Source organism: Taurulus bubalis (assembly GCF_910589615.1).
Source record: "Taurulus bubalis genome assembly, chromosome: 9".
NCBI classification, from domain to species: Eukaryota; Metazoa; Chordata; class Actinopteri; order Perciformes; family Cottidae; genus Taurulus; species Taurulus bubalis.
In genome coordinates, this window is record NC_136597.1 from 24,872,394 (window position 1) to 24,898,976 (window position 26,583).

General features: G+C 41.8%; 1 protein-coding gene across 1 annotated transcript in view; it reads right to left on the reverse strand.

Moving 5' to 3' along the window:
• The window catches only part of LOC306740808 (copine-8-like), a gene marked incomplete at its 3' end in the record, with an annotated part of 61,048 nt that overhangs the window by 17,108 nt on the left and 17,357 nt on the right, over nt 1–26,583 (reverse strand). The window contains exons 3-10 of the mRNA XM_079223041.1: nt 24,887–24,933; nt 23,264–23,367; nt 16,996–17,035; nt 11,393–11,469; nt 4,986–5,049; nt 2,976–3,079; nt 1,806–1,910; nt 388–429 (exon numbers count right to left, since the gene is read on the reverse strand). Coding sequence (XP_079079167.1) covers nt 388–429; nt 1,806–1,910; nt 2,976–3,079; nt 4,986–5,049; nt 11,393–11,469; nt 16,996–17,035; nt 23,264–23,367; nt 24,887–24,933 — 583 coding nt within the window. The remainder of the gene's footprint in view (nt 1–387; nt 430–1,805; nt 1,911–2,975; nt 3,080–4,985; nt 5,050–11,392; nt 11,470–16,995; nt 17,036–23,263; nt 23,368–24,886; nt 24,934–26,583) is intronic.

The window sequence follows — 26,583 nt, forward strand, 5'->3', positions numbered from 1 at the left end:
CCGAGTCTGTGAAGTTATCCGTCAAGAGACCGTTAAAGCAGTATTAATAGTTAATTTATATTTAAAGCAGTGGAGAGTGTTGTCACACGAAAGGGCTGTGCGGGGATGCTGTTCGACAGTATCTGCTCTGGAGAGTAAGGACAAACACTTTGGAGAGCGATCTGTGACTTTAATCCCAAATGCCGATTCCCTACTTTGAATGCGCGCTCTTGTCTTTTTACAAGACGAAGCATGAAGAAAATAATAAAGTAATTACCACGTCCTCTGCTCCAGGGCCTTGTTGCAAATGTATGTATGTGTTTACTCCACAGCAGGTGGCAATAAAGTGATAATACTGTACAGACGTTGAGTTCAACAGCACAAAAGAAGAAGAGTTGTTCCCCTCACCCGCCGTCTCTGTCCCAGTCGTACACCTCCACCTTAATGCTCCTGTAGGGGAAAGAGAAGAGAAGGAGAATCCCATTAAAAAACTAATTAGCACCACTGATTTACAGCCTTTCTGCTTAAAAAGCTGGTAGCTGGTCTGTGGAAGGCTTATGGGGGCAGAAAGTGGACACGCCTACGTAGCGGCGAGAGGAGAGTTATCAGTATACCCTGGTGTAACGCGGGCAAATAAGAAAAGAATTAGAAAGAGATAAACCACCGAGGCTGCCCAGTCCTCCAAATCTGTCTTGGAATGAAATAACAAAACGAGTCTTATGACGGCGTCCACGAAGGAATCGATGGGGAATATTCCGTGTTCGTGTCATTCAGAGAGATGAAGCCGGAGAGCTGCTTGTGTTAAAAAGGCGTCCATGTTCCTTTTTCTCAGGGACATACACTACCGTTCAAAAGTTTGGGGTCACCCAGACACATTTTCAGTTTCTTCGCAATTTCTGGCATTGGAATAGCCTTCATTTCTAAGAACAGCTCCAGATACTCAACTAGCTCAAAGGAAGGCCAGTTTTACAGCTTCTCTCACCAGCATAACTGTTTTCAGCTGTGCTAACATAATTGCACAAGGGTTTTCAAGGGTTTTCTCATCATCCATTAGTCTTCTATGCGATGAGAAAACACATTGTACCATTAGAACACTGGAGGGATAGTTGCTGGAAATGGACCTCTATACACCTATGTAGAGATTTCATTAAAAACCAGACGTTTCCACCTAGAATAGTCATTTACCACATTAACAATGTATAGTGTATTTCTGATAATTTAATGTTATCTTCATTGAAAAAAACAGTGCTTTTCTTTGAAAAATAAGGACATTTCTAAGTGACCCCAAACTCTTGAACGGTAGTGTAATTAGGAGCCGAGTTGGATCTATAACGAGCTTTCAGAGGAACTCTAATCTCAAGGTCCTACTTACTAAAATTTGGTGATTTTGGATCTATAAGCTGAATTTCTTTCTTTCTTTTTCGAAATGTATCAACAGTAAAGCGAGATGTGCTGTTGATGCAGACGCAGGACAGCGGTTCTCTCAGTGCGCTGAGTCATAGTCGTGTTATTTCAAGTGCGTACAGGAACTACTTTAACTTTTCTACTGCTAGATTGAAGCCCCAGTTTGTACTTGTTAGTGTAACATTCACTGAAATAAGGAAACACTTTAGGTCTTATCTTTTCAGCGACGTACTCTTTCTCTAACGACAAGCAACAATACATTTCTGCAGAATAAGTGAAATAAAGAAGTTTTCCAGTGTTCCTGCGGTCATTTTTCTGCTAGTCCAAGTTATATGTTAACTACAGGTCAGGTATGTGTAAATCAAACTCCCGTTATGGTTCCCAGCTGTAAACCTCGTGGGCGTGTTCCTCCACTGTTGTACCTGTCGTAGTCTCCGTTGCACAGCGCCCTGACAGGGATTTTAAAAGCCTGCCACACCGGATCCAGATTGTTCTTCACCACCTCCGTTTTGTGGCAGATGGTATACCTGAGAGAGAGACGCACAACGCTGTTAACAGAGGACACATTTACCTTAACCACTCTCTATATAATGAGCCGACATTGTCCTACGGCACAAGTGTAAAGCGATAATATGGGCCTAAAGCTGAAAAATGTAAGCTTGATTTTTTAAATTCTTCATATCTCTTGTGATACAAAGGTCTTAGGTTCACAAAAGCAGTGGAATATATGAATACAATGGTAGATAAATGTAAATAAATGTCAAATTTTGTACTATCGTTTTTTGAGTAGAAGTGTTGTCTGTGACTACTTTCACCAAAATGTGAGAGGGACTGAGATAAAATGGGACTGAGGAATGACTTCATACTACAGATCGAGCTTCATGGGGTGTGTGCAAATGAAAAATAAACAAACATATATAGGAGCTGGGATTAACAGAGCAGACGTGTTTGCGGTAGCACACAAAAACTACTTTAAGGTAATAAAAAAACACACAACCCCGTGTGCATCCGTCTCTCGCTAAACGTATTTCATGAAGCCCGATTTCTGGCTGGAATAACAGCTTCCTGTTCTTTTTCCATGCGACACCTCGCCCGGCTCTTTGTGAGCGCGGCGCGCTGCTGTTACGCCCGGCGGCTGAACATTTAGGCTGCATCAGTAAATACCCAGCTGCACATAAAAAAGAGAATGTGTGTCTGCGCTAAGACGCCGAAGTCGACTTGAATAAAAGCATCTGCGGGGCAAAGAGAGTGCGACCTCCACACACATTTTTCACTTAACTCCATCTTATCCGTCCTTTCCTGCCTTTATGTTCCTCTTTGTCAACCCTGTCCTATTATCTCTGCTCATCCCTCGTTCTGCTGCTTTGTCCTGTTAACGTCTGGACGAGAATTACGTAACGTCACATAGGCAGTTTAGACCGTATATCCGCTGTATGGGCGCTTTTTGGAGCGTGATAAATCACACTCAGGGTCTATACGCATTTCAGCCATGTTTACTTGCTGTGTGTGTGTTTGTGTGTGTTTGTGTGTGTGTGTTCAGCAAATTGACATCCACAAATACCACGGGGAAATACAACTGCTCGTCTACTTACGATCCGTCTTCGTTGCTGCGGTAAAAGACGAGGAAAGGATCCGATTTTCCGAAGAAGTCCTTCTTGTCCAGCTTGTTGCCACAAAACTGCAGCATCACGGACTCCTGCAGCCGAGGGAAGTCACAAAAACATAACATTAATGGAACATTAGATACTGTTGTTCATCAGCTGTTGATCTTTCAGATGTTTGTATTGTCACGTAAATGTAGGACTGGCCCAATATTTCAATATTACAGTACATATATCAATGAAAATGATAGAAAGCAAGGTATTTGTATACATTTGTATGTTTTCAACCCACTGAGTTCTGGGAGTTGATATTAAAATGTGATCTTCGCCAGCCCGAAAAACAGAGATAAGAAGATTAAATCAAGATATTTTTAGGCTTCATTTCACCCTCGGACACTCTGATACTTGCAAATGATTACCATGATATCATCTTAAATGTATAATTAATGATATGCAGGGGTTGTGAGGTCAATTTATTCCAATGATTTTCCCTGTGTTCTAGTTTTTAATGGAGCAACTATCCCTTGTTTCCCGGGCCGACGGCGAGATGACCAAAAAAAAAAAAGCGAGACGTAATCAACTTCGCTGATTGCTGCAATGCATTCTGGGATGTCGTGTATTGCCAGGAGAGAAACGGGTGTCTCTACGGGAGGGGGTTCTCTCTCGTTCTCTTTTCATTATTTGGGTGCACAATGCGCAGCTCTTTGATTTGATGGAGGTGCATCAAAATGACACGACATTCACCGTTTGATGTTTTCATGTTTTCACCCGAGAGAATAAATACATAATCAGGTCTCACACGTCACCAGAAATGTCGTGCAGTGAAGTGTTGCATCGACAGGTGGCAGAAACACCACCAAGCTAGAGGCCGTCGGCTGCGACGCCAAACCTCCACCTCAACTTCCTACCTCCCTAATTTCTGTTCCCTTGCTGGGACCACACCCATCTTCATCTTTTTTTGTAAAAGAAATAGCTGAATTTTTCTAACACTGTCCAAATGTTTGAGATTATTTTTGTTTTCTTTTGAAATAAAGGGATTAATATAGACAGGCTTGTCACAAAGTTCCACTAAAGACATGGCAACAGTCTGCTTTGTCTTTCATTTAAAACCAGTCCTCTGAGAACTGGTTGAAAACCAGCAGCACGAACAAAAGTGTTTGTTTGTTTGTTTGTTTGTCTACAGAGCGAACATTACTAAAACGTTCTCAAAACTACAAATCTGTTAACGTGAACACATCTTATTAAAATTCAGCACAGTATCTCGATGTTTCCTCTGACTCGTAGTACATATCACGGTGGTTTTTAGGAAGTAATGTCTTTGTTGCATTCTTAGAGCAATACAGTATCAGTGAAGGAGATGTTGACATGTATAATACTGTGTTTATGTGTACACTCAGCTGCCAGTTTGTTAGGTACACCCGGAAAAAAAACAATGCAGTCTCATACATACAGCCCTGAGATAGCTGTTTTCTTACTTTTTCTTCCTCCTGTTAAAGGGGAGTTTTGGGGGATGTCGTATTTGTACGGATTGTAAAGCCCTCTGAGGCAAATGTGTGGTTTGTGATTTTCGGCTATGCAAAATCAATTGAATTGAAGTGAAAATTAGGAGGTTATAATGTTTACATTTGGTTGATTCCACTAGTTTGTGGTGTTGTTGAATTGTACCGATTCTCTCCATCCTCTTCGACATAAATGAGATAAAGGTGGAATTTATTGCAATAGTGTTAAATATCCTTTAGCTGCTTTTCGTCGTCCCGAATCAATTAAGCACCTTTGAGTGAAGTTTGTGTAAAACAAATAATATTCATGGGAAAATCAACCAAACTTGTGTCTCCTAGTAATTCAGTTTCCATTATAAACGGCGTGGGGTACCTGATGGGTCAGACGTGTCACTTTGGAAGATATAAAAAAACAAAAAAACAGACGCTTGGCCTAGATGGAGGAAAGTATCTGAAAGTTTTACTTGGAATGAATCGTCAGGGGAACCGAACAGACTCTTACCCTGCAGTTGCTCAGTTCTTCTGCTCTCACTATGATGGTGCCACATTTCTTCCCCGGGATCCCACTAGAAGAAAAGAGATTTAAAAAAATAAAAAGAACAACAACAAAAAAATACTCCCGTGATATCCAAGTAGCCGAAGGCCTCAAACAACGAAGTTACAGGGAAAATCTATCGGAGTTTTTCAATATTCACGCAACTAATTCAATATCTATAGAAACTATATTGAGTTGCAGTTCATTTTCTTCTTTTGCATCTGACATTTTACATTTTTGTTTCTTCCATCTTTTGTTCATGTCAATCTAAGAACAATATATATGTATATAACCCCGTTAGCCGAGTATCCCCAACTGATTCACAAGATCCCGCTTCAACACGACTTGACTCAATATCGATTTGATTCGGGATATTTCAGGTACAATATTAATATTGCTTGGATTTGAAGGAGATTCTCAGAGATCTTCACATTTTACAAGGAACTCTTTCACCTATACAAATAAAAAAGAACATAAAATAAAAAATACACATATGTCTCTTTATTAAGAATTGAGCCCAAAGCCCAAAAGCAGTCCAAAAAAAAAACCACACAGCTTGTAAAATGGCGTGTGCACACTTTGATGTTTCCCGTACCACTGAGGCCTGATCCACACGTTCACACGCTACGTCGACGGTATAAAATATGTGCGCAGCTCAGATCAGCTGAAGCAGTGGAGCGTGTTTGGATTCCCCCGCGGTTTGCTAGCTGGGTCAAAGCGCCAACACAACCGCGGGAAGATCAATCTCAATGAATATTTGTTTGTTTTAAGCGGTTTTACGACTGCTTGAGCTTGAACGGCGTTTTGTTGCACAGACGGAGTCTAATGTTCCCAATCCACACTTATAAATAATGTCTTTCTCTCCGTGGAGCGTTTATCCGCCAACCGTGACAGTTTCAGGCAAACAGAAGCTGCACGAGAATGTCAGATGATTCTGCTGGTAAAATGTCAATTAAATGTTCAAAACTGAAGAAAAAGAGTCTACAATTCTATCAGCTGAGACCCCTGCAGACCTGGAATCAAATCCCTCTTCCACTCAGCCTCGCTCACGTTTATTTTTGCCTGATTGTCCGAATAAATATTCATGTATGCAGAATGAACACTTAAAAAAAAAGAAGAAGAAAAAAAAAGAAGAACATCATCGTAATGAAACCACATCCGGTGACATTTCAGCTGCGATGTTTGTTTACGTCCTGAGCTGGCGAAGCGTGATATTCAGCCAGTAAAGCCAAAGGGAGACTGACCACTAAAAATAGACCAAATGAATGCCACGGACCGCGGGGCCTGATTCACAGCGAGGAAGTGGGAGAGATAATTTCATTTGGCTAAGGACCGTCCAGGACAATAACACATGTGGAGAGAAACTGATGGCAAATTGAAGCGAGGCTTTGATCCCCCCCCCCCCCCCCCTCTCCCCCCGCCCGCCCCGCCCCCCCGTCACCTGAGACGGACCGCCGTCCCTTTGATGCACGGAGGAAGCATTCAGTGAAATTAATTCACTGTACGAGCGGAGAGAGAGCGGTTGCTCGGTGACAGGGTGCAGATGGGAAAATGGAGACGGACCGAGAGAGGGAACAAGAAAGAGATGGACAGAGGAGAGGAAGAGAGAGAGAGGCGTATGCTAAATGGGATTTTAGACTGCGATATCCTCGTGTGCTGATAATCCACACCTCACATATTAAAGCAGAGTTATCTTTCCCGCCTAGAACGATAAGGCGGCATGTTGTCATACTCAAAATGGTATTTAATAACCAAAATGTTTTTTTTTTCCAAATACTTCACTTTTGTTTATTGTCTGGTTTTCTTTGGCTGATATTTTGGAAGTGTACACACTATGTGAAGTTGTTTGTCGTTAAGCTAAAGCGCCGCAGACACAGTGAGTTCCTTTTCGTACGCGAATGACCGGAGATCCTTTCAACTCTTTTCCTTTTTTCTTTATTTTATGCAGCAAAACGTTCACTTAATACACAAATAAATAAACTCTGTCACACGGCAGAACATCTATATGCTCCCATGCTTAATGCAGCTCTCGGTTTTGCAGCTGCTGCCGTCATGACGTCATTAACATAAATGTCTTTCATTATATTTGACATAATTCAGAAAGTAAATTATTAATATTCCTGAAATTCCAATTAAGCAATATGTACACTTGTGGCTCTTACAGTTGTCTTTATGTATATGACTTTTAGTATTCGTTTTTCTGTCCTGTTTCCCATGAACACAAACGTTCCAGGAGAAAGAAGCAGCTTTAGCTTAATCGTGAAATGAGACAGGAAGTAGAGACGATTACAGTTTTTTTATATTTATATTTTATATTTATGTGTAACATCTGGCTTGACTTTAACATTGCTTTGCTAACTGTGTGAAGAAAAAATTAACAAATAAATACATAGATATAAATTGACTGAATTGTTATTGATTGTTAAAATAATAAAGTGTACATTGATGACTTAGTAAAAACAGTTATTGCAATTTAAGTCTAAACCTTTTTAATTCAGCAACAAATTGATCCAAAATGAAACTAAATGGAATTGATATTTAAGTATAATTCCATTGTCAACAATATCTGATCAGGGCATCGACCCGATATTCAATATCAGTAAAAAAATTAATATGCATAGGTTGAACGAATGCCCTAACAATGGAAAGAGTTTATTTAAAAAGCCCAACATTTTGCGCCAAAAACAAAGTTAATGACAGATCTCCGTGACTCGGGATGTGGAATGTTCTCAGAGTCGCTGAGGCTCATCTCGCGTGACATAATCTCACCGTGACATGGTTGTGGTTGTGTGTGTGTGTGTGTGTGTGTGTGTTTGTCATCTCAGTCGTCTTTGTTGCTCTTTATTTTTGTGATCCGCCTCCACTCGACTGAGCAGAAAGTGTGATACTTCTGACTTAAGAAGTGTTTCATTCTTTCTTAGAGGCATCGGAGTGAGCACACACACACACACACACACACACACACACACACACGAAACATTGCACAAAGTTACAAATAAGCATCATAAAATAATTAAGACAATCTAAAAATATCTTCACATGTCTAAAAAAGAAAGAAGAGAAAAAAGGGATGATGACTGCGGGCCGAGGCGATTACGTAACACAGCGACAGAAACACATTCTTACATCATGTTTCTTGTGTGTCGTTCTTCAGCTGCAGCCGCTCATTGATTCTGCCACACACACACACACACACAACACACACACACACACACACACACACACACACACACACACACACACACACACACACACACACACACACACACACAGGCTCACTCACACACACACACAACACACACAGGCTCACACACACACACACACAACACACACAACACACACACACATACACACACACACACACACACACACACACACACACACAACACACACACACACACACACACACACACAAGCTCACTCACACACACACACACAACACACACAGGCTCACACAGGCTCACACACACACACACACACACAACACACACACACACACACACACACACACAAGCTCACTCACACACACACACACAACACACACAGGCTCACACAGGCTCACACACACACACACACACACAACACACACACACACACATACACACACACACACACACACACACACACACACACAGGCTCACTCACACACACACACACACAACACACACAGGCTCACACACACACACACACAACACACACACACACACACACACACACACACACAAGCACACACACACACACACACACACAGGCTCACTCACACACACACACAACACACACAGGCTCACACACACACACACAACACACACACACACACACACACACACACAAGCACACACACACACACACAGGCTCACACACACACACACACACACACACACACACAACACACACACACACACACACAAGCACACACAGGCTCACTCACACACACACACACACACACACACACACACACACACACAAATATGGATAGACGCCAGTGCATTGTCTGTCTCTCTGTCTTTCTTTTTCTCTCTCTCTGTCTGTCTCTCTTTCTCGCACACACAGACACACGCTTACACACATGCACGCTCTCTCACACACACACACACATACACACACACTAACAGACAGAAATGTATGTAGACGCAAGTACATTGTCTGTCTCTCTCTCTCTCTCTCTCACACACACACACACACACACAGAGGTCGAGGGTCAGACTACTGATGGCTCGCTGCCTCGGGAGGAAACAAAAGCAGCAACATTGTTGCCTTGGTGAGCGGAGCAAGACGCTGCGGTTCTGCTGTGTTGTGTCAGAGAGCCGCGAGGACAAAGACGCACACGGCTTGTGGTTTAATGAAGAGGCTGTCTGTTTATTTTCCTGTTGGACAGCTTGGTCTGATGAGGAGCCTGTGATGCTTTCAGAGTAAAACGTCTCCCCTCAGTGTGTTTGTTTGTTGAGAATGTCTTGCAATACGTTTCACTGGTATAGATTTAGCAGACGATGATTTCTCAAATCAGGTCGTGTTCTTTACGTAAACGTCTCACGGCTTCCTTTTTGGTTTTGGTATGGTTGGTATTCAGTGACTACAGTATGGACTATCTTTATTGTTTTTTACTGTGTTCGATTGTCTTTTTTATATTCGATTTAATTTCATGTCTTTCATTAAACAATTAATCCTGAAGTGTTTTACTCTTTGTACTGTATCATTAGACTTAAACTCATTAAACTCTTGCACCGACCTGTTTGACATACACACACTATTATTATGCCCTTTTTTAATGGGAACACGATATGCAATACATACTTGCAAACACGTAGTTCATATGACGAACAACAGTTAATCTTTGTGTCCTTGATTCTTTTCTCTTTAAACCCTCAAGATTTAAATCTTTTGATAAAACGTAATCCAGCATCCAGTTATCAAACGATTAAACACATGATTGTACAAAGCAACGTCTTCTCAGAGAATAAGTCAACTGAGAATATGATCAACCCTACTTTGTACTTTTTGATACCGACTGAAAGATCAGTCAGTGCTGAGAAATTATTGATATTTGATTCTCACCCAAGGGCGCGTCAGTAAAAGTTGCCGGGTTGCAGTTGGCGAGCAGCTTTTGTCTTTGGTTAACAACTGTGATGACAACTTTTTAAACATCCAGTAACCAATAAGGAGTCCATCTGTAAGACATGTATTCCAAGTCTCTCTCTCTCTGCCACTTCATCTGTCAAAAAATGGCAAAATAATATACATAAAAAAATCGTGCCAGAAAAACTTGCACCCCAAATTGGATACATTTGTAATACTTGCTGCAGTATAAATATTCCAATATGTCTCGTCACAGTCGGGACCAGACAATGCTGTGCGTGTGTTGGTGCGTTTACGCGGCAAAAGCATCCTTTTTTTTTTTTAGAAAAGATGTCGAGGAAAATTGAGCCGTTAGGCTGCGGGTTTTGTTCGAGATACCGTGATGAATTTTATTCTTTTGTGCCACGTTGTCATTACTGAGCGAAAACAAAAAGCCGCAGAGCATCTTAATCACTCCAAAAATACAAGGCAAACTTATTTTTTGTTCAGTTTCGGCAACCAAAAGCTGTGGCCTGGACGTCGGCCTAGTTAGTCGGTGTTGAGCCGCTCTGAGCACAGGCAGAAGAATCCATCCTGTGTTTCTTTGTTTCTGTGATAACATGCTATTATTATTATATTTTTGCCAGTAAACATTAGTTCATATTGGAGCATGATTGGAAACGTAAGAAGACTTCCTGCGCACTACAGGATGATCCAGAGGAAATACCAACCGCACAAAGAGCGGCATTAGTGACACGCTTCATGCGCTGGCTACAGGTTATTTGGTTGAACTAGAGATCATAAATCAGACATGCACTCGGATGAAAATGCCCCTGATTATTTCCTTCTGCTCCAGTTGAGGCTTCAGTTCAGTTTAGGCTTCTTCAGAAAGCGAGCTGGGAGCTCATCGCTGACATCTTCCCTTTGGGTGAACTGTCCCTTTTCACCACTCGCTGTTTACCATCCCGACGTGTTTACAGTCTGTCATTAAGCCTGCTGCTGTTTAACTATTCATCTCATTTGGCTGATGGAGACAGTGTACGCTTTCATCAGCATCTTGGCTCGTTTTCACCAGGCCCCTGCTCCGCTTCACTTCAAAGGCAAACAGTGGCAAGTGATCTTAAAATAACACGCTGATTTTCAATTCACGCCACTGAATGGACCAGAATCTACAATCTGAACCTGAGTCCCAACATCTTCTTTTACAGGCACCTAATAGTACAAACAATACAAGCCTTTTTGCTCGCTCGATTTCAATTATGAAAACGTCTGTTTGTTTGTTTGCTTGTTTGTTGGTGCGTGTTGTGCATGAGTCTACTTACATCAAAGGTTTTTCCAGGCGGCTTCCCAGGGAGCCGACGATCTCGCCCAGCGTGCAGAACGCCTGGCCCAGGAAGTCCTGCACGTGTGAAAGACGCAAAGGAAACATGTAGTGGAGGGAAATATTCATGAAGGTTATCTTTTCTTCTTCATTCAGCATAAAGGTTTAATCCAAACGTGCAATGCTACACCAACACACACACACACACACACACACACACACATACATACACACACACACACACACACATACACACACACACACACACCGCTTACAGAAAGTTTAAAGCGTTTCAGATTCAATTAATGACTTCATAAAATATAATTGAAAAACAATCCAGACAACTGTTTTAACTGAGCACATTGCTTCCTGCGTATTTCCACAATAAAGGTGTATTTTCATTTAAATTTCATGTTGAAAATAATCGTGCGTCCTGCCAGTTCTCACCTAAATATCTTTGTTAATCAGGACAAATAAGAGTGAGCAAGTCATGTGACTTTTTGTTGCTTTAGTCCAACTGAACAAAAGAAGGCTTTAAATTTGTAACTACTCGGCTAGTAAAGTATTTCAAGTTCTTCCTTGGCTGAATTTAATGTTTTTGCCTCGTGAAAAATTCATATTTTTAGCCTCATTTCATTTTTTTCATGTATATTTTACACATTGAGAGCTAAGCCTGGCATGCAGAGGATCCCGTGTCCTTGTTGATCACTGTAGGGTGACCACGAGGGACGATTCGGTTTGGGGAGGAGGAAGAGGAGGAGGAGGAGGAGGAGGAGGAGGAGCCGCCGGTCAACAAGAAGAGCAGAGAGCGGAGAGACGGGAGTGGGCATCGAAAGTCTGTTTAAAGGCAAGGAGGGATCGTTCACACACTGCTACTGTGTGTGTGTGTGTGTGTGTGTGTGTGTGTGTGTGTGTGTGTGTGTGTGTGTGTGTGTGTGTGTGTGTGTGTGTGCACGTCTGTGCGTGTAAAAGTGCTTGACAGATGAGCCGCGTCGAGTCCGGCGGGCAGAAAGCTGCTCCAGAGATCTTTGCCGGTGCTGAGCCGATTCCTCCTCCAGCCGAGGTCTTGAAACAAAAAGAGATGACAAAAAAAGAAGAAGCTCTGGCCTTTTTTCGATGAGAAATGTGCCGCTAGATCGCGAAGCCCCGCCTGCTACGCCTCAGATATCAGAGGCCAGAGGCTGAGGCGCCTCAGATTAACAGGCTCAGTGGTGGCAGGGGACAGAAAAAAAAAAAAAGGGTTAGAGGGTTTCTCCAAGTAAAAGAGATCACAGCTGAATCCCACAAGTCTTACAGTCCTTCTTGCCGTCTCCTCTGCTCATTAGGCATCTAATACACACACACACACACACACATATATATACTGTATATATATGTGTGTGTGTGTGTGTATGTCCATGCAGAGAAACTCAACTTAACATGGGTCTGATTGTCGTATTTTTTGTCAGTTATGACTATTGGTCAAAATAACATCTCATGAATGATAAATAGAGCAAATCTTGCACTTTGACTCCAAAACAAAATGTTTTGATCCCAGTTTGTCAGGTCAAAGTGTTCAAAATAGCAAACCCATGTGCACACACACATCAAAAGCCGGATAGGCTCTATGGAAACAGTCGTAGCTAACCATCCAACAAGCACAAAGCAATAAACTAATGCAACAATGTCAAAGATGTCTCAAATATAACAAACACTACAGTTAAAATAGCACATGACAAAAAAACACTGTTAAAATGTGCATATAACAGAAAGAGTATTAAAATCTCAGAGATCCTCTGAGTCGGATTGAAGGTAAACACAGAAAGTTATCCAACGGCGTTCTTGTCAGAGTCGGCTCTACTAGTACTAGAACTCTCAAAAAGGTGTTTTTACATTTCGGGTTCCCTCGTCTCAAAGTCAATGTTTTTTTTTTCATGATTTCTGACGCTTTCACGTGTCTTTAAAAAAAGTGGTAACTAACAAGTTGCTGAATGAGACGACAAAGTATCATCACTAGAGCCCTAGTCTGCCTTTAGCTTAGTGGCGGTGACGGCGTAGTTCGTTTCAAGCCGAACGTTAGCGCTACATTCGCGCTTCAAAAATCATAAATGTACCGTAGTGTTCATTTCTTTGCTGAACCAAAAATGTGTATGTGTCACAAACTTTTGTTTGCCACAGAGCTTATTGACTGCAATAATTCAAAATCCAATGTAAATCCCTCATCGGCCCTTTGTCGAGCTGCCCGGAGGCTGCGGCAGCACTCAAAGCATATAAGTTTTGAATAGTTCCACCTTCAGAGTGTTTCTCCCTATAAACTCATCTGGGTACCCAGAAAAAAAGCGGCAAAAAAAATCATTCATCATCTCATAAAGGAAGAAAGCAAGAGATATGTGTGTGGCATCATCTCACGACCCTTAAGATTTGCCTTCAGATCCCCTGGAGGGGTCCTGAACCTCAGGTTGAGAAGCAGAGTAATGTCTGATGGTGACGTCATCTATTCCCCACATCTTTGAACGGTCCAATTAAGATGGAAATGTCACACACGCAAGACAACGTTTAAAAGGTTATTTTACTTGCTTCCCGAGCAATAGTACGTTTAATAAAAGGGAAATAAAAGTTTCCAAATAGTCGTGAGGGAGCAGGCAGTTAACTTAATTACTGCCTGCAAACAAAGACGCTATTTCTCTGCCTGGATTCATTTGCTAATCATCAAGTTTCAAATAATGAATAAAGACTTTGAAGTGAGATTACCGTTTGTAAGAAGGATAATGTCGTATTTATTCTACCACCGACACAAGCAGGAGTCAAATAAAAGGATTGTGCACGCGGCTTTGACAAGCGTCTGTCAGAATGAAAAAAAAAGCAACATCCACGTCGTCTGCTAGCGAACAGGATACGCAGCCGTTAATTAGATTTTCGCTGTGTGCTCCGTCTTTGCACAACTTCGCCTGCAGCCATATCCGCACAAGGTATGCAAACCATATGGCACGGGGAAAACATCTGCTGTGATGGGAGGAAGGAGGGAGTCATCCTCAGACGTTGTGGCTGCCAGGAGAGATACTGTACTCGTGTGAGACTCTTTTTCCCTTTTTTCCTATTTTCTGTTATTTAAAGCGACTGGGGATGGACGACGCGTGGACAATGGAGGCATCGCTGCGTGCAAGATCTCCAATCCCACACATCCACAGCGGCGACAGGAGGCATCCAAGCGTCCTCGGCCTTCATGCTGAGAGTGAGTCGCCGCGCTCACATTGCTCAGCGCTCTCAGTGGAAAGCCCGGGGGCACGCCCGGGACGGGGCCGGTGAGGAAGCACTGCCTCCAGTTGGCCGGGTTGCATAGGAAGAGGGCTGGGAGGGGGGCGGAGATGGAGCCCAGGTTTTCGGAGCAGGGTGGCGTCTGCTGGAGCTTCTGTTTGAACCCAGAGCAGAGGATGGAGCTGAAGGGCGGAGAAATCGGAGGTTGCAAGTTTTTGAATCAAGGAGGATGTCAAGCTTGAAGAAAGGCCACGAGTCAGAAAGGGCTGGCTGATTGGTGTTTGGAACCACGGGCGCCGAACGGAAAAAAAAAGAAACACACCTCTGCAAAGCTAGCGGGTCGGCCGAAAAAAAACAAGGCGCTCCGTAGCTGCCTCACAGTCCAAAAGCGAACTAGCATCCATTACATCTGTCTGCTTCAACACAAGGGTAAAGTAGTAAAGTAGTAAAGCCTCTTACTCGATTCAAAGTGTGAAGCACGTGTTAAAGGTGCATTCTCTCTCCTGACCACCAGGGGGTGACTCCTCTGGTTGTATAGAAGTCTATGCTTCATGTGTTAAAGCTGCATTCTCTCTCCTGACCACCAGGGGGTGACTCCTCTGGTTGTATAGAAGTCTATGCTTCATGGCTGCCTGGTCTGAGCGTGACGTTGACGAGTGTCTCTGCACCTGAAAGGCTGATAAGTAGAGAATATTTTAAACAACGCTAAAGAAGCACACGGCAGGAAAACACCGGTTTCTGCCGGGCTCCGCGTTTCCCACGCCGGGTCTCGATGAGATCGACCTCTTCGGGAGTAACTTCAACCCGTAATCCATCATCAGCTCGGCTCGAGGGCGTGCACGGTGTTTGCATAAACTGCACCCTCATGAGAAAAGAGCAAACGTCTGATATGATCTCATCGCTTTATTCTGAAGCCTGTCAGCTGACACTTGTCTCTCATGTGTACGTGTTTTAAGTTTTATCTGATTTGTAACAATTGCAGAGGTCGTGTCCCTTTGCGGAATCTGCGTCTCTATGATTTAGGGTCTTTTTTCTTTTGCAAGGTTATTTGTTTTATTTGGGACTTTGTTCATCGTCTTTCCGGAATGAGAATCACGGAGGCTGCGTTGGCAATAAATCAAACTTCCACCAGCATTTTGGTTGCAAGTTCAGGAGACTTATCGCGCTACAAATCACTGGAGCCAGCGGTCTGACTGTGTGAATGCTGTATAATATAAACATAAATAAGCCTATGTGATACATAATATTATGAATATTTTATATAAATGTGATATAGTATTATATTTTGTTATATAACGCAGAGCCTTGACATAATTTCCTGGGGATAATGTGAGTCAATTTGAATACATTTGGGAGGGGATGATTGTCAATGAGCTGAAAGCTGCAACATGTTTTATTTCAATCTCTTTACTAAACACATAAAGCATCTATTTTCATCAGATAATTAGTGCATAATTGACTACGTTTCTGATTACACTCTAGTCAAATCCTTCTTGGGAGATAAACAAATCCATGTATTAAATTGCACCTTACATTATGGCTTAAAATGTGCACAAAAAAACAACAACTTGTGAATGACTTAAACATGAGGCTCCCTGGATTGATGACTAGATAGAAATATTGAATCAAAATATATAAGGGAGAAATTGACATACGGTAAGATACATTTACAAATGTCTGGTCGAGATGTATTTAGTTCATTAGATCACGAAGACGATACTTTACCTGCAGCACAATTACCACTCTAAAAGAACCGTAAAATGAAATTATAAAAGATCCTTTATGACGTTAGAGATGGTTGTCTTGACTGGAATATAACGGAAACTGTGCTGGGAGTTTTGTATTCTTCTTTTAGCCTCCTTTTTAAAGGGATTTACGAATGTATTTTCTATTTATTTTATTTATAATAAATTAGAAACGTCAAAACTGCTGAAAAGTACCCCAGGATATTTCATTGAGGAAACAGTCAAATAAAAAAATATTCTAAATGATGTTAATTTGTATAGTTGTTTGTTATTCCTGTAAAAGTGTAGTAAACCACGAAACCCTTCACCCTCATGTAGTTAAGGATCTGTAGTTGTATCTGTAATTGTGTTTGATTCTGAGCCTCAATTTTCATGTATCATCTTTTTGCACTAACATCGCTAACAAACACAAAAAACAAGTGGGTCAGAAACATTTCAGAGACAGAAAACCCCTCTGAATGTCTCCGGCGTTGCCCAGAAGTATCTTTCTAAAAGCCTCTCTGACCGCTGACATTCTGATTCACACGAGGCTGCTATTGTACTGGAAGGGTAAACATTTGGCTGCATAATATCTCCATGAATGCACGGCTGATTGTCGAACAGCTGAGGTGAAGGAGGCACTCACGTGTTTGGAGAGGTTGTCGCTCTTGCAGTCTAAATCGTACCTGCGGAGAGGAGAAGAGAGGAGAGGTCTGAGCGGCAGGTCTGTGGCTGAAAAGGCTGCGGAAAACACAAATTAGTAGTCAGTGACAAAAGCCCCTCTTCCTCATCTCCTGCCATCAATGCGAAGCACTCGTCCGCTAATCACCGCAAAGAAGCCGCTCAGGTTTAAAGTAGGCTCGTGATTAAGGCGCCGAGCGCTTTAGTGATCCGATTTCATGCGTACGGGTGCAACAATGTTAGTGGCCTCAGTGTCGTTAATGGCTGTCGGGTGAAAAGCTTTAAAAGCTTTATCCGGCACTTTTTTTTTTCTCGCAATTTGAAATGTGAATGTTTTAGCAGCAGTTGAATAAAAGATATTAAAAAAAAAAGAAGCAAGATGAATAAAATAATCATTGAGGAGATGTATCACTGAAAAATGTATCACAGTATATATCACACATTGAAAAGTGGGGACAAAAGAAAAAAGTGATGCACATTTATTAATTTAACAGGTGATAATAATATAGCATTTCATAAGATTGTTTACATTGCAATGCAGTGTGTAAATCCCTACATGATATACCGAGTCATCCATCTGCAGCAGGCGTGTGTTAGACAGAGGTCCGGTTTTTGACAAAACTTGGAATAAATGATTCAACAAAGCACTGAATTAATAGAATACTACATTCTCTCTACTCCTGAAGCTTTGTTTGACTCACAATGGAGATATCATCTTTTTCATTCCACACATTCTTCTTCCTGGTCAAAACCTGGTTTATGCATTACCCACAATGCAACTCGGCCGAAAACAGTCCAGTCTGAGATTCTTTCTCCCGCATGCAGTGTGTTTGATGTGTTTAATGGATTTAAATATCCCTTTAAAGCACACAACATTTTCTTTAGTTGTCCACCAACAACTTATAGTTGCCAATTTGAATAAATTGATGATTTTCTGAAAAGAAATGGCAGATATGGGACTAGGCTGATGAAAATATGATAGTATGATAGTTGAACCCTTATGTATGAGTATACATAAGGGTTCAACTATCATAGCTTCTCCCCGCCTGACATACTTGTCCATCGTATACCGGAGCGTTGACTCAAAACCGTAAGTAACATCATGCGAAGCACGCAAACCCCTCGCATCTCCGGAGAGCAATTCATCCAGCTTTACTTACTCCCCGTCAACTTCACCTTTACCTATCTGAGTGTCTCAGGTGTGTGGACATATCTGTGTGTGTGTGTGTGTGTGTGTGTGTGTGTGTGTGTGTGTGTGTGTGTGTGTGTGTGTGTGCAGCGGAGTGTGTATAAGGGAGAGCCACAGCGCGTTTCTTTCTACAGACAGCATGCCATGTACGATAAGGTGCCCGCAGACAAAACTGGGAGACGTTCTGTGTCACCGTGTGTGTGTGTGTGTGTGTGTGTGTGTGTGTGTGTGTGTGTGTGTGTGTGCGTGTGTGTGTGTGGGGGGGGAGTGGTTCAAATGCAGTGATGTTATACTAATGTAATTCCATAAGAGCAACAAAACACACTGCTGTTACGCAACACGCCACCGGCGAAATGCACAGGTGCGCTTCATGTTCTATTCGCCCTTTGCCTCTGTCACTCACAAATGTTCATGAATGATTCATGTAATGTTATTTAATGATGAGAAACCCAGAGAGAGAGAGAGAGAGAGAGAGAGAGAGAGGGTGAGAAACTCCCCAATAAAAGGAGCAACGGCGGAGGGATCCCTCTCTCTGGACGGACAGGTGTGCGATAAAATGACGTAGAAAATGACAGTACTGACTATCAATATGACCAAGTAATAGATGCATTGTAAAAAATATATGTTCGCCCCACACACACACATACACACACCTACAAACGAAGAGTGTGTGCAGGAGTGCACGTCCCACGGCGCCTCGTGAGTGCACATTTGCTGTGTGTGACTGAGTGTGTGTTTAGGTGGATGACATCACTCTGCATCGGCACTGGGCCAGACAGGATTTCTCTTGCGGTGTGTGTGTGTGTGTGTGTGTGTGTTCAGAGCTGCGTTTTAACTGAGCGATGATGACTAATGACGGCATACAAACAACCCGGACCGCAGAGGCAGGCAAACAACAGAGGACAGAGCGCTGACACTTGAGCTCCGTCTCCTCACAGCTTCATAGAAATAAAAAAAAGCCTGACAAAAGCCTGTCATACCGACTGATACAAGATGCTGCACAAATGTTTTATTAGCACATATTCTGTGCTGTAATTGATCCTGACAGGTTACCCTGAAAGCGGTATTTTACCAAAAGTACTGCTGTAAAAGGGAGGGAAGAGCGCACTTCCAAAATGTAGGTCACGTCGCTGCTTCTTTGGGGGAATCCACTTATTGTTGCTTTGGTGAAAACCTGCTAACAAATAATAGTAAAAATATGGTCAGATTCTCAACTATTCAAATGATGAATTAACTATTTGTTGGTTTAAATACACTTAGTATATATTGGTGTCTGTCATACTTATCGTCACAGTAAATTAAGGCATGGAATTGGGTTTAGATTTCATTACTTCTGATTCAGCTTATTAATGGTTTAATCCTTATCGTCATCATTATTACGGAAAGAAACCAAAATGTAATGTAATTTGTCATCGATTCCGAGATATTTTGTGATTCTAGCTGGCTTAAAGATAAAAAATATACATTAAAAAACACAAGCTACTCTTATGCAATGAAGCATTTCCTGCATCCTAGAATAAAATGCAACGTTATTGCAGTACAAGTACCTCAGACTCAGTTTATACTATGTATTAATATTCATAGCATGAACTGATTGTGAGGTACTTTTACTGCAACCTAGAAGAAAATGCATCGTATTCTTCATGGCATTAGAATGAGGTCTTCTTCTATTACATGAAATACTTTAAGTGTAGTGATTAAGCTTCCAGTCAACCATATTGTGGACACTATAAAATAAATAACCAGCAACATTCATTGGCTTCCAAAAAATGGTCCCAAAATTTTTTACATAAGCATGTCTCTTAATCAATTCAAGGTTCTCATGAAATTAAATTTGGCTCAAATAAAGGAACAATTCCTGATTACTAATACGCGAGTGAAATAAACTAATTTATCACAGTTAAATTATTCTTTTAATTCTTTTGGGAGTGTATTTCACGTCTTTTTCTTTTTTTAAAGATCTGATCCAATTTGCCACACTTGATTAGAGAACTATCCACCCGCAGGGTGAGCCTCTCAAGTAACAATTCAGAAGAGAAGAGAAAAGAGGAGCACTGAACACGGCCGGCAGTGAGATGGGGGTTAACAGGATTTCCAGGCACGGGTAGCAGCAGAGGAAGCAAAGTGTGTCGAGGCTTTGGGGGCTTCTGGGTAAAGAGAGCGCGGGACGGTTCAGCGGCAGCGATGCTGGCGGTGTGCGGGAGCTGTCTGGCTGTGTAGTTGTCCCGGGGGGATGTGGAGCGCTGAGTGGGAGTGAGGGAGGTGGAGGTAATGAAGGGCTGGAGGGAGCTGCAGGGGCTACAGTAAAGAAATAAATAAAAAAGAAGACTTCCAGACCTCATGACAGAGGCTGAGGAAAGCAGAGGCAACCACTGGGTCTGTAATGAGCGTGTGTGTGTGTGTGTGTGTGTGTGTGTGTGTGTGTGTGTGTGTGTGTGTGTGTGTGTGTGTGTGTGTGTGTGTGTGTGTGTGTGTGTGTGTGTGTGTGTGTGTGTGTGTGATTCTGAAGGCAGACAAGAGGAGGGACAAGCAATGTCCTTACTGCGAGGGACTGTAGGGCCATCAGCCCAGCAGGAAGTACTGGGGCCTGATGCCCACTCACAACGAGCCCCACAGGGAGTCGGCCAGGCACAACACACACACACACGCACGCGCACACACACACACACACACACACACACACACACACACACACACACACACACACACACACACACACACACACACACACATCCTGCATCCCCTCTGCCCACTGCTTGTCAGCTTTTAACATCTTGCATGATACTCTGGAAAAAGTCTGCACTACATTTGTCGAGCACACAGTAATATACAATTAGCTGGTTAAACACACACACACACACACACACACACACACACACACACACACACACACACACACACACACACACACACACACACAAACTAACATATGCAAAACATCACACCAATAGGTCCTACTTGCCTTGCCAAGCACACAATGAGTTAATCAAGCTTGAATCACAAATGCTAAATTGAACCCCCCCTCCACACACACACAGACAGACACACACACGCTTTATGAAGGCAAAAGTCAACACAAACATGTGCTCCGATCCACACACACACACACACACACATAAATAACCCTTTACATGCCTAAAGGTACACACAGACTTTACTCACACAGGCTGTATACAACTTGAGTCCAATGCACTGCTTGTCTCACACACTCACACACAGACACACACACACACACACACACACACACACACCTACACAAGCAACAGCTAGCGTCTCTCCTTGACCTTCACCGTAACCTCCTACAGCTTGTAAGCAGCATGTGGCCCTGCTGACAGGCCAACAAGTAAACAAACAAAAGAGCCGTTCCATATTTCATGAGCTATCACGGGGGAAAAACAGTGAAAATGCGTGAGGCTGGAACACAAAAGAGGGAAAAATACATATTATCATAATTACTTGGACAGCTCAACTTTTAGGGCTACATGAGAAAATATATGACTGTTTTAAATCTTAAAAGCAGATTTAAAACACAGGTGTGTCTGATGTGGACGAGAGAACATGCAGATATTATATAATAGCCCAAATGAATACATTTCTGTCCGTCTAATGAACCAATCAGGACAATTTTCATCATTTAATCAAACGCACGAATCACTCACTTCCTTAACCAAAAGCCTGATAAAGAGCCCCGCCAACTGACTTCAGGTCAAAAACAGTGCAGTTTACATCCATGTGTGTCAAAAATGTCATCACTTTATTTTGTGCTATTCGAAAATGTGTGTAAAATTGGCTTAAGTCACATATTCATTCTTGAGTTATGGCTAAAACTGTGTTTTGTGAGGTCGTTGGGACTTTGACCTTTGACCACAAAAAACATTGAATCAGTTCATCCATGAGTACATGCAAATGTTTGTGCCAAATTTAAAGGAATTCCCTCCTGGCGCTCCTGAGATATTACGTTCAGGAGAACGGACTGGAAGGGCAACCCGAAAACACACACAAACAACCCAGTTGCCTGATATATACTTTTTATTCCGTCTGTATATTTAATATTGCTACTGTATTCTTCTTTACTGTTTTTATTACTGTTTATTTATATTACTTGATTGTGATTTACTATGTGTCTCTTGTGTGCACTGCTGCTGTAATCCTGCAATTTCCCAACTGCGGGACTAATAAAGGATTATCTTATCTTATCTCATCTTATCTTATTAAGTAAATGTACTTAGATGCATTCCACCACTGTGAGAACAACAGCACAACATTGTTTACAAGAGCACAAAGTGCTCCACAGATTTAGCGTCTTAATTCTGCACTCAAAGTGCACCAGATTCATGGATTTAACTTTAAAAACATACCAAATTTTCTTCCAGAGGACCATTCCCCCAGATCCCCCCCAGAGGGTCTGTGGTCCACAAACCATAGTCTCACAAAATCCTGTGTGAAACACTGCCCAGTGCTTTAGGCAGTCAATTAAAATTGTATGATCAACTGTGTCAAAAGCCGCACTTAGGTCTAAAAGGATTAAGGCCGAGCAATCTCCTGCATCTGCTCGTTTGTTGCTTTCATGTGCACCTTTTTCTGCACGGCATGGAATTCTGAACATGACACAAACTCATAACAAAAGCAATGTTGAGTACAAAACACAAAATATGATACAACTGACAGAATTTAGGGTCTTGGACACTTGATTGAGGATTCCAATAACTTGTCTTTTCAATGGATGCATAGGTGAAATACGATGGATTCATAACGATCACAACATGCCAAGTGTATAACTCGCTGAGAGCACATGGCACATTTTGTCTCAAAGCATTGTATGAATTCAAATGGAAAAAGGCAGGCGGAAAAAAAAGTGGCATGAAAAACTGGTCTTTTATTTAAAAGGGAGAAGACTTCTACATCTCCCTCCGCGCAGACCATGAATATTTCAGTCTTCGCTCAACTTTGCTCCACGCAGAGAAGCACCCACGCTTGCACAACACACACAAATACACAAAGACAGACACACACACCAACACGCATAAGTCAGTCGTCAACTCACAGGTCAAAGCGTAGATTCTGCCTCTCCTCAAAGAAATAGTCCAGGATGAATTTGCGGACAAAGTCCGGGTTGAGGGTGTTGTCTATGACTTCTGTTCGGCCAAACTGGAAGACAAAGGAGAGACAGGCGACGTCTGATTACTGGCTGCAAGACTTATTCATCAAAATAATCCAGAAAAATAAAAAGCCACAAGTAATTAATACAGAAAACTCCCATGTTGTTGACAAAGAATTCTTAAAAAAAAACACTTGAGACCCTTCAAATATGCGACATCGTGTTAAATGCTACATTCCCAATACAATTTTCACATGAAGCTGATAGTTTACACAGGTGAAGTGAAGCTGGGTCTAAAATGTCCAAAGATTGCCACTGTATAGAGGGAACAACTATTTTGATGCAGGCAACAACACAACCTTTCCCTCAGGACAAACTTAAAAGTAAAGCCTTATATTAATAACCACATTTTCTCTCACGTTAGTATTTGATCAGTTCAATAAGTTACTTAATTAAAGTTGGTACATTTCCGTAGTTTGTGCTGGTTAAAGCATGCCAGTCGTTATTGTGGTGCCTCCTCGGTCCCAAAACCAAAATAGACCCATAATCTTTACAATAAATCCCTTGTGGCCGAATCAATCACACAACTATAACACCGTTACACTGTTGTTTGTTTGTTTAGATCTTTGCACTATTGATTTGTTCGCTCTGCTAAGTTGTTGTATATATTGAGTATTTTCATTCCTGATATTTGTTCTATGTAACCTTGCTTGCTACTGTGAAAAACACATGTCCCCTTGGGGATGAATAAAGTATACATCTATCTATCTATCAAATTCTTTGTATATATTGTGCATTTTTTATGTTTAATATTGCTTTACCTGTATCAATAAAAGCCGCTGGAGCAAAATCATTTCTACCTACTACTATCTATCTATCTAATGGTTTCGTAGACTTTGCACAGAACACGCGAGCTGCAATGTGAGAAACTCTTTCTCTCGTTCATTTCTCCGTGTTTTTCGCTCGTTAAAACAAAGCCTGTGACCCTGTAGGACTCGCTAATGACTCTGCAACTGGCGAGCGTCTCTCATTCGTGAAATGCGAAGCCGCCACTATCTGCAATCTGCATGTAAGTAGTGCTCGGAAACCACTTTTGTGAAATCGGCTCCTGATCTGAAAGAGACCCGGCGGGTAATTAGACCCGCTTCGAAATGCAATCATCCCAAACTAAGAGAGAACACCAACGTAATAAATATGATTTGCACGACTCCCTGTCCAGACTGTCACTCATTAGTTCACATGGGATTCACGTAAACTGTTTTTGTCACACAAAACGTGAACAATACGGCAACATTTCTACACGTTTTTCTGAAAAACAGATGCCTGGGAGTGATTGTTAAGTTGTTCAGCAAAAAAAAAAAAAGTAAACAAAAAGAGTGAGCTGGGTTGAATGTGATGAATTCAAACCAACACATTGATCCATTGGGCTTAACCTAGCATCTCTGAGGGGCAAAAAGAAAACCTTTTTTTCACAGATACTGTAAACTAGCTCACAGGCCAGCCTCCAAAAGCTCCCTGGAAGCTTTCCCTGATTATAAATGATCCCCATCCCGTATACCGTGTACTCACCTCTCTCCATTCCCTGTTGGCTATTCCTTGAGTGTACAGCACGCAAACTGTTGAAAAAGAAACAAGAGGGGAGAAAAACAACAGAGGGTTAGACTGATTGAAGAGTATTTAACAACGCCGAGAAGTCAGATGAGATGCTGTTCTTTCCCCGGACCCCAAGATGAGAGGAAAACTCCCTAATTAAATGTCACTAGAACTTTGCCTTGCAGCATGATGATATTTCAGAGAGGAATGGAGGATGGGAGACGGGGTTAGTGTGCGTCTGTGTGGGTGGAGGAAAGTTCTCCTTATTGACATTCGAGCGTCTCCGTCCGAGGGAGTCTTGGAGTGTTTTTTGATTACGGGGCCGCTCGTGAAAACACAGCGAGGCAATCAGCCGGCACTAAAATGACATTTAATTTGCATTCTAGCAGCGTTCACTGTATTCACGCACATCTGTCATATGGCAGCGACTCACAGCTCGAGAAAACCCCAAGGACCAGACACTTGGGAATCTGGTTTTACTGGTGAAATGCTGTGGAAATGGAGGAAATGCTGTTAGACATGAACAAACGGAATTAAATTAAAGTTAAAATCCTTTAAAATCGCAGTGGAATGACACGTTTCACCCAAACCCATCTTGAATCACGGATCACGCATCATCAAGCTACCACTATTTATATATCAATACAAACAAATGTACATTATTTACTAGAGTACAGTGTAAAATACTTACAAGTACAAGTCCTGTACTCAAAAATGTACCTTAGTGTAATGTACAAAAACACTGGAATCAAAACACACTGGAATCAAAATATAATTAAAGTAGCAAAAGCAAAAGTAGTATTACATTATACATAATGGCCCATTTCAAATGGCCGAAATCATTATATTATAATCATTGATACATTAACGCATCATCACTCTAAAGTTGCTAAAGGAGCTAATGTCAACTGCTTTATATAATTAATAGTTAGGCTATCTACCACCTAATAATAAGTCATAGTTTATTAGTTGATTTATATTTTGTGATAAGAATCTGAAACTGCAAAGTAACCGAACTCATAACAAATACCATCCAATAAATGTAGTAAAGTTAAAAGTGCAATGCTATAAGCATTGAGTAACATGAAATGGAAATACTCAAGTATAGTACAAGTGCCTCAATTACGGCACTGGAGTAAATGTACATTTCACTTCTGCTAAAACAAGAGCACAATGCTTTTCATGGATCTAGCTTCTAAATTTGACTCTCAAAGTGCACCAGATTGATGGATTTAAACTTTAAAATGTACAATGTTTTCTTCCCGGGGAGCATATGACCCCGTTTCCCGCACAGAGTACCGGAAAATCAGTAATGGATTGACAAATAGTGGGTGCAATCCAGCCCAGTTGGATACATTTTACATCAAGTTGGGAGTAAAGAAAGCAATCCAGGCTGTTTTTTGGGTCTTTTTTTAAAACACTGATAAGTAGACTCATGAACGTCAAGCGGCTCTGTGATGTATGGTGCGTGTTAACCTCTGTAATCTGAGCCCCCGTCCTATCCGGGAGTAATCTTTGAAAACACTCTCCACGAGGAGGACAGAGCGGCCCGTTTCCAACCCATTCCACTCCAGCAATAATGATCGCTAACTCTAAAAGGCCACAGCAGCGACCTCTGTGTGTCCTTGTCCTATCTGGTCGCACGACAGCACTAAAAATGAAAAGAAGAAAAG